This window comes from Apteryx rowi, unplaced genomic scaffold, assembly GCF_003343035.1.
Source record: "Apteryx rowi isolate R43461 unplaced genomic scaffold, aptRow1 scaffold_570, whole genome shotgun sequence".
NCBI classification, from domain to species: domain Eukaryota; kingdom Metazoa; phylum Chordata; class Aves; order Apterygiformes; family Apterygidae; genus Apteryx; species Apteryx rowi.
The window spans coordinates 204,082-215,041 of NW_020450839.1; the positions used below are offsets into that span (position 1 = coordinate 204,082).

General features: G+C 59.6%; 1 protein-coding gene across 2 annotated transcripts in view; it reads right to left on the bottom strand.

Moving 5' to 3' along the window:
- Positions 1-4,194: 4,194 nt before the first annotated feature.
- Positions 4,195-10,960, bottom strand: part of CDC34 (cell division cycle 34) — an 8,821-nt gene continuing 2,055 nt past the window's right edge. The window contains exons 1-5 of one of the 2 annotated variants that reach the window (XM_026082286.1): positions 10,098-10,298; positions 7,273-7,359; positions 6,507-6,604; positions 5,942-6,076; positions 4,195-5,277 (exon numbers count right to left, since the gene is read on the bottom strand). In XM_026082286.1, coding sequence (XP_025938071.1) covers positions 5,067-5,277; positions 5,942-6,076; positions 6,507-6,604; positions 7,273-7,296 — 468 coding nt within the window. In that variant the 5' untranslated portion in view covers positions 7,297-7,359; positions 10,098-10,298 and the 3' untranslated portion in view covers positions 4,195-5,066. Of the gene's footprint in view, positions 5,278-5,941; positions 6,077-6,506; positions 6,605-7,272; positions 7,360-10,097; positions 10,299-10,960 lie in introns of those variants that run through there. The other variant, XM_026082287.1, reaches the window with a different exon arrangement.

A 10,960-nucleotide genomic window follows, 5' to 3' on the forward strand; every position in this document is an offset into this window, starting at 1 on the left:
AGGCGCGCGCCGGGTCACGGAGGCGGGGCGGTGCTCCGGACGGAGAGGCCCCGCCCCGCAGCACCAGCCGTGGCCAATCGCGCCGCCGCTTCGGCGGGGTGGCCCGCCCACCCGGCTCGGCCCGGCCAATCAGTAGAGAGAGCTGACGGAGCGCCTTTCTACTCCCACATCTCCCCTGCGGAGAGAGCCAGTTCGGGCCAGTCCCGCCGGGACCACGCCCACTCTCCGGGACGCCAGCCAATCGGAAGGGCGCGGCCGGGCCGCCTCCCGCCCACCTGGCCGGGCGCGGAGGACGGGAGGCGGGAGGGGACAAGAGGCTGCGTGACTGCCCGCGGGGCGTTGGGGCGGGGGGAGACAGGCCGCGGCCTCCCCGGGGGGACCGGGGCCTCGCGGGGCCTCTCGGGACCGTGGTCCCTGCAGGCGTCCCGGCCCCCCGCGCCCGAGCCGGGTTCGCCTCCCTGCCCTGGCACCGCCGTGCCGCTTCCCACACCAGGAGCGGAGCCGCGGCTGCGCCCAGGCCCCCGGCGCTGCTGCCCGGGCGCTCCTCCCTGGCACCGGCCGCGCTGCGGGGTCCCCGGGGGCAGCCGGGCACGACGGCGCCTCGCCGCCGACCGCCCCGGGCTGGAGCGTCGCCAGGCGTCTCGCCCGGGCGCGCGGTTCCCCTTCCGGGGCCGCCGATCCGACCACCTGCCCGTGACTCAGCATGGCGCCCGCCGCCGGCGTGCAGGCCCCGGCTGGTCGAGCGAAAGCTCTCGCCCCCCGGTACCGTCCTGATGGCTGCTTTTAGGGTAGCTTAAAGCATAAGCAGATTGAGAGGCCAAGCAGTAAATGCCGCTCCTGAGCCTGACTCGCTCTGCGGCTGTGCAAACTTGGTGTGAGGAAGGGAAGAGAAAAGCTGAGCCTCAGGTCTGGCAAACTAGCGAAGAGCAGCCAGGTGTCTGCAACAGCCTGCAGTAAAACGCTGCCGAGATCGGTGTGTGGCCGCCGGCAGCGGCCTGCAAACAGGGGCACTGGAGGGGCCGGGTTTTTTTCCAGCACAAGAGACGGATCAGTTCAGCTGGGAAGGAGGAACGCTCCTCCCCCCATTGCCTTGACTCTGCACCTGGGGAGGCTTGGACACAAAACCTGCCGCCTTCCTTGCCTGTTAACTGTTAATGTTTATGGGGGGGGGGGGTGCCACGGGCGGCGCGGTGCCTCCTCCTGCAGCGGGGGCCGGGGGCCGGTGCCCTTAGCTTGCAGCCCCTCGCGGTGCTGAGCCCCGCGCCGAGGCAGCAGGGCCGGTGCTCCCCCCTGTGTGTTTACAGACAGGGATTTGCAGAGGCTCCGGGAGGGACAGGGGGAGCGCGGATAAAGCCAGTTACCCCGGGAGCGGCTGGGAAGGAGGTCAGGGTCTGGGTCGGGCTGCGCTGCCATCCCTGAGCTGCTCTTTGTGCGCTGCACAGGGAGGCTGCGGAGGACGTGGCAGCGCGCAGGGCTGGGGACGAGGCAGCGGGGACCCCCCCCCAGCCGAGCCTGCAAGCGACGGGGGGGAGGGTCTGCAGCCATGCAGAAAGGGAGGTTAAAAATACATTTGCAAAAGAGTTTCCACCACTGTCAAGCCAAGGACGCTCCATGCTGTGGAGGGAGCACCGTCCTGGCGTCCCCGGCACTGGGGGGAGCCAGGGCCGCCGGCCCGGAGCTTGTGTTCCCACAGCGGGGACGCGTGGGAAGAGGAATGGGGCAGCGCTTCCTCGGCACGGGGGGCAAGGCAGGAACAATAGCTGCCTGCGAACCACAGCGAGGCCCATGCCAAGGTAAACCGGCGGCCCAGCATGCCGGGGAGCCTGCCAGCACTGAGAAGCACCCTGGCCCCAGCAGCCCCCGGCCCCGGCAGCCCCCGGGCCCTCTGCAAGGGTGCAGGGCGCCCGGCCGGGCGACGGTCCCGTGCCAAGGCACGCGTCCCCGGGGCCGGCTGGCTTGCACAGACGCTCCCAGGCTGAAATCGCCCTGGCCACCCCTGGCCCAAGTGGCCTGATAAGCTCAGAGGTGCTTGGGGTGGCTGATAACCAGGCTGGAGGGGCCTCCAAGAGGCAGCGGCTTCCCCGTGCGGCTCTGCCCCAAGCCGGGAGCCGGACCCTGAGCCCCAGCCCAGCCCTGAGGATGAACTGAGCGGCGCTTGGAGCCAGCAGGTGGGGGCTGGCCGGAGCCGGCACCGGACAGGAGGGGCAGGAAGAGGCGAAACAATGCTGCCGGCGGCGCCAGCCCCCCCGTGCTCCCCACGGTGCTGCGCCGGCGCTTGCGAGCTCCTCTGGTGCCCCGGAGCGTTTCTTCCTCCAAGCGCGGAGTCTGCCCCGGTGCATCCTGCCCGGCCGCCGCTCCCATTCGCCTGGCGGCTGCGGCCACTCACGGGGCCAACACGGGTCTGGGCACCGTGCGGCAGGTTGCAGACCCCCGCCGGGCCAGCAGCGGGGAGGGAAACCTCCGGGGCCGGGGGAAGGGGGGGGCTGGCAAAGCACCTCCCCGGGGCCCGGCTCAGGGTCCCTCCTCTGTTGGGGCTGCACAGCCTTCCTGCCTGCGGGATCCCGGCGGAGGGACTCGGGATCTCGCCCTGGGGAGCAGCTCAGAGCCGTCGGTGACGAGGGCAGAGCCCGGGGCGCCCAGCGCCGGCCGGGTGACCTTGGCAATCCTTTGCCTTGGTGAAGTGATAATAATCCTATTCACCTTCTCACCTGGTTTCCTAAGGCAACAAAGCACGTGCATTCGCCGCGTGCACTCGCAGGTGTCCGAGCCCTTATCCAGTTTGCACAACATCAGGCAGGGGGAGGTTTTGCTAATTACAGGCCCGGGGAGTTGTGTCCAGGGCCGGAGCCCCGCTGGGGCCCACGGACGGCCCCGGACGAGCGGCTTGTCAGCAGCACGTCCCGGAGGAGGGAGGCTGAGCGCCAGCGGTGCCTCGCACCCAGGATGAGCAGCGGCGGGAGGAGCAGTGCAAAGGACAGCGCCTGCGGCAGCCTCGGCAGCTCGCGTGTCCCAGCCAGTCCCGGCCTGCGGGCTGGGGCCGGCACCCAGCTGTGCCCAGATCAGAGGAGACAGCGAGGCCCCGGGCGCCCGGCACCGCCGCTCCTGCGTAAGCGGGAGGCACCGGGACCGCCAGGCACTGCCTGGGCAAGTCCCGCTACGTGCCGAGGTGCCTGCACCGAACGTCCCATCTTGGAGGAGGCGTTCGGAGCCCTTAGAGGAAAGGGAGGCAGGGAAGAAAAAGGCTTTGCCAGTGCAACGCGGACTCCCCATCACCGGAGGGTTTTGAGGGCCTCATCAGGGTTGCTCCTGCCCTGCCCTGGGACAGGAGCTGGACTAGGCCCCCTCATCCCATCCCATCCCACCCCCTGCATTCCCCAAGGATTAGCAGCTGAGAGGCATGTGAGGAGCAAGACACAGTCTCACCCCTCTCCTTGCAGCTTGGGTGATCCACACACTTATTTTCACCCCTCGCTCCTCCTGCAAAATCCCAGGGAGTCCAGCCACAGCCTCCCAGTCCCCCTCGGCTCAAGGGGAGCAGGCTACAGCCCCCAGCTCGGTGGGGAAAGGCCCTGGCTGCTGCCGGAGCACAAGGCAGCTCTCCTGGGGCGCAGCGAGGCCGAGCAGGAAAGGGGCCCTCGGGGCAGGGGCTGCGGGCGACACTCGCACGTGCAAAGGGAGAGGTGGCTGCAGGGCCCTGTGCTGGGGCTAATGCCCAGGGCACAGGGAGCAAAGGCCCTTCCCCTCACAGCTGCAATTTTGCCAGAGCAGAGACCAAAGCTCCAGGCCTCCCTTCCCAAACGGAGCTGTTGGGAGCCAGTCTGGTCCTGACAGGTCCGCAAGCTCAGGGCACGGAGGCAGGAAACACTCTCAGCAAATATTTATCTCCCCCCACACGCCCAGCAGCAGAGATGCTCTTCAAGGTTAAAGGCAAGACTGGCCCAATACTCCTGCTCTCGCCACAAGCTTGGGGAGGGAGGGAAGAAGTTTGCTGAGGGCTCAAAGCCTGCAGCCCAGCCCTGATCCACAGCCTGGGGAGACCCAGCTTCCCAGCCCCTTGCCCCAGCAGCCTGCACCTCCTGCCAGCGCTGCAAACATCAGGCAAAGAGCTTGTCCAAGGCTGGCATCAAAACCTGTCCAGCCCAGGCGCAGACTGGGGAAAGGCCAAGCCTCAGCCACCCACACACAACACAGGTGTTCCCTTAAAGTACTTTATTAAATAGTTTCCAAAAAACAGAGAAGCAGAAGGATTCAGGACTACCCCGCCCCTCCCAGCTAGTTTAAAAACTACGAACTGCCCCTCCTGGCGCCAGTGCCCGCTAGCTGCGCTGCACGTCCTGCCCCGAGCGCCCCCGACGCCTGGGCCCTGCAGCCGACGCTCGGGGCCGGCTCCACACGGGAGCAGGTGCCACGGGAAGAGGTGGCGGAAAGGTCCCACGCGGGAGCCGGGCTGAGCTGCGCCAACACCCGACTGCTCCTTCTAGCGGCCGTGAGCACAGCAGCACGGCCACGCCAGGGAGAGGCCGAAGCCCCAGGCAGCACGAGGGAGGCACTGCTTACCCTGACACCGTTCCCACTCCGACAGCTTAAAGGCTGCAGAAAGCTACATAAAAGCTCACGCGCCTCCCACCCAAAGTGACTATTCACCGGCTCCACAGCCTCCTGAAACCGTTTCTCCCACGCAGGGCTCAAGGCGAGTCGAGCATGCCCAAAGGGCAGCCAACACCAGGATTTTCTGTCATTCCTCAATCCAGCCAGGGTCATCGGCTCCCCAGTCACTGTGGATTTGTGAATGTCTCAATGTGACTTTCCCTTCCCCCCACCCCCTACCCAGGAAGCTTATAAAATAGGGGTTGGGTGCTTTTTTTGTTTTCTTTTTTTGCTTTTCTTTTTTTTTTTTTTCCCTTAAACAAAGACAGTGGTGTATTTTCCTTTACAACAGCAGAAGAGTCTCCCTGCGAGGTAGAGAGTTAATTTCAGGGCTGACAGATCCTAAATTCAAACCAGTTTGTCCTAGCTGAGGTAAAATTCAGTAGTTTATAATAAGTTTTGCAACTGCCAGAAGGCCATCAAGATTCCTCGTTGCCAGAGTCATCCTCATCACCATAGCAACTCTCTGCTTCCTCCTCCATCTCATCATCTTCATAATAGTCATCATAGAAGAGGTCTGAGCCTTCATCTGGGGCCGGAGTCTTGGTCTTCACACAGTACTCTGCCAGAGTGGTGGGGACCTTCACGCCATCCCGCTCAGCGTCCACCTTTGTTCCCAAGACTTGCTTCCTGCAGGGGTGAGAACAGAGAAGCTCTGATGGGGCACGTCCTGGTCACTCTGTGCAGCTCATCCTGCTCAGGATGCCCGGTGACAATTTGGGGACAGAGCTCTTCCCCCACATGCCTCAGCTCGAGAGTCGCTGGCCTGCACTGTCGCAAGACTGGCAAGCAAGGACGACGCAGGGAGAGCGCTGTCGTGGCTGCATGATAACACGTGCTGAGGGCACCCTCTTGCCATCATGCCAGGGCTGGCCAGTCCGCAGCTCACCGCCTCCAAGTGCCAGTCCCATGACGCAGCCCCGACAGCAGGGCAGTGCTGGCAAGTCGGATGCACATCCAGATCCCCAGCTCTGGAGTGGAAAAGAGCCAGGGCTTCGCCTGACATCAGAGCTGGGTGTGTAACCCAGCCAAGCTTCTCCTCAAAGGCCACACTCAGAGCCAGAATCCTTCCTCCTACCAGCCAGCAGATGGGAGCTAACAGGGCAGATATGCCCTCAAGATCCTGGCACCTGCTGTGTCACGCAAGATCACAGCTTAATTAGAAGTCTTCTCAGCACTGCAGTGTTGCTGGGGGAATGTTTTTGATGCACTTGCCTTCCACTCTACTTACAAACATTCCCTCCCCTTGGTTAAGCACCAGTTCTGCTGAGTCTGGGCTCAGCTCACTACGCACCTGATGATGTCCGTGTACTCCCGATCCTTCCCTTTACTTTCCTTCCATTTGCGGTACATCACTGAAGCATCCACATTGGCTGGAGAAAACGTGTTGGGTTCATTCAGCAGTGAGATCACGCTCAGGAGAATGGTCCTGGCAAACAAAAAACATGAGCAGGTAAGACCCAAGGTGGGTCAGCGAGTAACTGCCTGCACTCCAGCAAATACCAGCCAGCCTCGAGTGTCACGGTGCTGCCGCATCCCGTGGGTCACGGGAAAGCTTGGTGCTGGCCCACCTGCGAGGGTATATTTTACAGGAGCAGAGCATGTCCCCCCTGGGCAAGGCAGAGGACAGCAGTGCACAGGCTGCTCAGCTCACACATGCTCCTGTGCAACTTTTAGCTGTCCTTCAACAGAGCACACAGCCTGAGTGCCAGACAGTCAAGAACCTCAAAAGCAAGGAAAAGGCATCTCCTGCAGGCTTTGGGAGTGGAAAGCAGTCTCCATCTCCCCTGTCTTTTCCACCCCTGCCCCAGATGAACTCTTGCCGGTGCTCCCCAGCTCCGTCCCGGTGGTGTCCTTACCGCACGTTCTGGGTGGGGTTCCACCGCTCAGATGGCAGCTCCCCGCTCTGCGGATCGTCCACTGGCGGGTGGAGGATTGAGATGCAGACGTCGCCGGTCTGAAAGCACGCGTGAAATGAGCTCCTTAGGAACTGCTGCCCCAAGCACCTTCCACAAGCAGTTCAACTCTCTGTACCCAGTACCCTGCTTGCTCTTCACTTTAGCTTAAATCAGGTGAGAAAATCCCAGCCAGGCGCTTTTGGTCCCTAGGAAGGGACAGCAGAGGTGGCTGCCCCAGCTACGATACCTGCACCTTCAGGCCTCAGATAAGCATCCCATACTGCTAATACAGTACAGACAAGGCTGCCTAGCGATCAACTACACAGCCCTCCCGGCACTCGCTTGACACAAGCCAACCCCATGTATCCCAGCGCCCTCCAAACAGCCTTCCACAGCACACAGCTGCAGGACCCTGCAGATCACTTGCTCGCTCTGCAGCCACTCTTGGCTTAAGCACAATCCCACTAGCCAAGCATGGCAGCCTTCAAGCCTGGAAAGTCTGACTAACCCTGGAACCAGTCCCAGGAAAGAAGACAGGCTGTCACAGGAGACAGCAAGCCCGGGTTAGCTGCATTTCTGATGCCAGGCACTAAGCTCTAAAGGCATGGAGTTTCCAGCGCTTTGCCCGTGACAAAGGCTGGGGTTTTCATCCCACAGCTTTGCGGTAAGTAGGTTTGTGCCCTCCCCATCTGTCCCAGAAGCTCTCACACTGTCCTGGGTGACCTACCTCATAGATATTGGGGTGCCACATTTTCGTTAAGAACCTAAAGGCAGGAGGAGAATAGGGGTAGTCAATGGGGAACCGGAGACGAGCCTGCAAAGAAACAATAAAGAGAAGTTAATGTCAGCTGGTGAGAAGGAAGGGAAGGAGGCCCACACATCTCCTGGTATCACCAGGGCAAAGAAACCTCTGCCAAGTCCAGCTGTATTCCAGGGGAGACGGAGCCTTTGTGCCTGCTGGCAGGCCTTTAGGAGGTGAGCTTTTTCCTGCGCCACTGATGAGGTGACCAGGGCAGTGCCACTCCACCTACCAGGCCAGGGCTAACCCCCAAACGTCCATGCATTTACAATCATCAAGGCACTTAAAAAAACAACCACCCCCCCCCCAAAACAACAACAAAAAAACAGCCTGTCGAGGAGGAGGAAATAGGCCAAGGGGCGAGAGCAGAGGCACGAGCAAACAGAGCACCGCTCCCTGCCTGGGTCCCCTGCTAGCTCTGCAGCGTCTCCCCTGCCACTGCAGCGAGAAAGGAGAACGGGCGGTTGGCTCCGTGGGTTTCCAGGACCTGAGCACTACAGCTCTGGAAGGAGCACAGGGTGTAGGCTGGGATGATCTAGGTCACTCACAGCCATATTAATCCTGAGCAGAGGACAGGCGTGCAGAGTGCAGCAGTGTTTTGTGACCTCCCCTCTCACCATGCTGCCCCACAACCTCTCCTCCACCAGGGCCCATCCGTACCAACACCAGTGCTCCTCTTCTAGAGGGTGTCGTGCACCTGATGACAGCATCAGGAGCTCTGAGCCATCGCTGCCTTGAGAAGGGGCATCTCCCCTGCACAGCGCGGTGGGACAGTCCCACCTCGGGCCCCAGGCACAGTTTTATCCTAGCGCTGTCCAGCCCTTCAAGCTCTGTCAGCTCGGGAGCAGCGCTGTGTGAAACTGCCGGGCCCGTTTCTGCTTGGGGATCTCCAGGCGGTGCTTCCCTGCCCTGGACAATCCAGTCCAGAGACTGCTAAAACAACACTCACATCTATTTTCAGTATGCTAGTAAGTGTGGTGTGCTGATACTCGGGCAGAGCAGAGAGAAAACAATGCTAAGAAGGGATGAAGCCATCAAGATGAGCAGGTTTCTCTCAAAGGCAAAGCCCTACAACCCCTGGAATGAGTTTCCATAGACAAAAGGAGGCAGGGGAGCTCCTAGGCACCAGCACGGTCATGTGTCCCTAACAGAGACAGCGAGCAAACCTCAGCACCTCTCTGCTACTTAGAAAACAAACAAGTGCTTTAGGCTACTCCCCGGATGTTATTCTCACCTAAGCCCTTTAGGAACAAATTCCACCTTTGTTAGCAGTTCCCCTTCCTCCTCATTTTGCAATTAGCATCTCCACATGACTGACACTGAGGGAGCCAGCGCGCCCCACGCACAGCGCGGAAGTTGAGCTCGCAACGCCCGTCCTTCTAGTCTGACCATCCGAAACACCCCCCGCGTGTTTACTTCCCCAGCTGCATACCAACACTGTTGGCAGCAGAGCTGACAACACGGCCAAGCTGCTTCTAGATGACAGAAACACAGCGGTGACGCAAGAGCTTGATGTTTATAAGAAGGTAAATGGGATCTGAAGGCTGAGACCAAGCAATATACCTGAACAAAACCAAACAGTAGGTAGAGCAAAGCCAGAAGTCTCAGAGGGCAAAAGATTATTCCCTCTTCTTGCTGTAAGGGACAAGGCTACAACTGGATCATTAGAGAAAATGCTTTTTACCTTTTATCAGAGCTTAAATGGAAAAAAAAATAATCAGCTCTTTGGCACTGTGATTAACGTACATTGATGAATCTCTAAAAATAGTTGGTCACCACTGAAAAACAGACCAAGTCAAAGCTGGCCACACTGCATAGTTCAGCTGCTAAAAATAAATGTGCATAAACACCATGCAGCAATCCACGTCTCCAGCTCAAGCAAAGACAACAGACCCACAGTTGAGTTCCCTTGCAGGCACGGGCCACAAGGACGGAAAGATTAAAGCAAGCCAAGGAGACAGACTCACTGTCAGCCTCTGAGTGAGAAGACAAAGCTGCTCCTAAGGCAGCATGGAGAAATACAGCAACACCCCTGCAGGGGCTGCTATTTTAGCCCATCTGCACCACACTCCCCCACAAGCTTAGAGACAACTTCTCTCCACGTTGCAGCATAACCTGTGGTGAATGTTTTGGCTTTCTGGGTGTTTCCAATCTCTGGAAGCAAAGTTCCAGAATGAGATTTAGCCAGTGTTCCCCAAAAGGCCAACATCCAGAAACAAAAAAACCTGGCGAGATTAAGATTTAAAATGCACAGTAACCTTCAAACATTTCTTGCTCTCTCAAGTCCTGCACATGCAAATTTGGAAGTTAAGTCTGTTAAGCGACAGTGCCAGCTAAAATTGCTCTGCTCAGCAAAGACTCCCCAGCGATTCAGAACTGCTGTTCTCTCTCTCACCCCTTCTCCTCCCCGGAGCTAGACCCACAGACCTAACGCAGGCCCCATTCAGAAAGGTAATCGCAGACTAGGCTTCGGATGCTTCTGGAATTACAGCCTCAACAATACACGATGCTGCCTAACCCAGCCATCAGCTAACAGCCGTTAAAAGATTAGCGTAGAGGGCAGAGAGACATCTGTCTTCGTCCCTATTGCCCCAAATCTGATCCTTAGCTCAAATGCCTTTGCCCCCGACCCCCCTTTCACCCTGCCAGATTCAGTCCTGTGGCACAAGTTGATCTTATCACGAGTCAAAGAAGCCTCATATCTGCAGGGAGCGATGGCAATTGCTGTGGGTCTGTCTCTTTAAGTACGTTACCGTCTTGTCTTCCAGTGTGGCCCTTTGTTTGACTGCTCTGTTCTCAGCAACACAGAAGAAGGGGTGGAAAGAAGGAAAAACGAAAAAGGGCCCGGGGTTTAACACACTTTGCGTGCGTGCATGAAGCTTCGTCTGGTTCAGGGCAGCACAGGCATGCAACACAAGGCCTTGTGCTGTGCTCTGGTCACACCGCTGAACTTCTCCGAATAATCCCCTTTGTTGTCCTGGAGAGGATCAGAACAAAACCGTCCGGAGGCAAGACGGTCCCAGAAGGGGCTCTGAAAGCAGCCACACTGCTTATGTGCAGGAGGCTGACGTCGTCACCAGCCGACAGCGGGGACTTGGCCCCTTCCCTCTCCTCTTGCACGGGAAGTCTGATCTACTGCCAAGGAGCACATCCGCTGAGTTTGAAACCTCTCAGGTGCGAGACAGGGCAAGCTAGCAAAAGGGTGCAACTGAAACGCCATGCTTTCTGGAGGGTTCAAGGGCTTCCCGCTGAGGGCCAAAAGGAGACTATGGAAACAGACTCCATTTCAGTGAGGAGATAAAACCAATCTTTGGGGCATCTGACTCGCCTGCCACAACTCTGCAGAAAAAACAAACCACCCAGTCGCTTGGCCGCAGCTGACCCTAGGGCTGACTCAGTAGCTCGGTGCCTCCCCACCCAGCCAGCAACAGGATGGAGGCAGAACAGCATGTAGGGGAGGAGGGAGGAAGAGGAAGAAAACAGCTGCGCAGGTTGCACAACACCTGGAGGGAGCGCGCACATCCTTCTGACGGGGCCGGCGAACGCCTCCCCCCCCGCTTCGAGCGACCCCGAACAAACAGCAGCACGACGCCCCCCCCCTCCCCGCCCCGCTCCC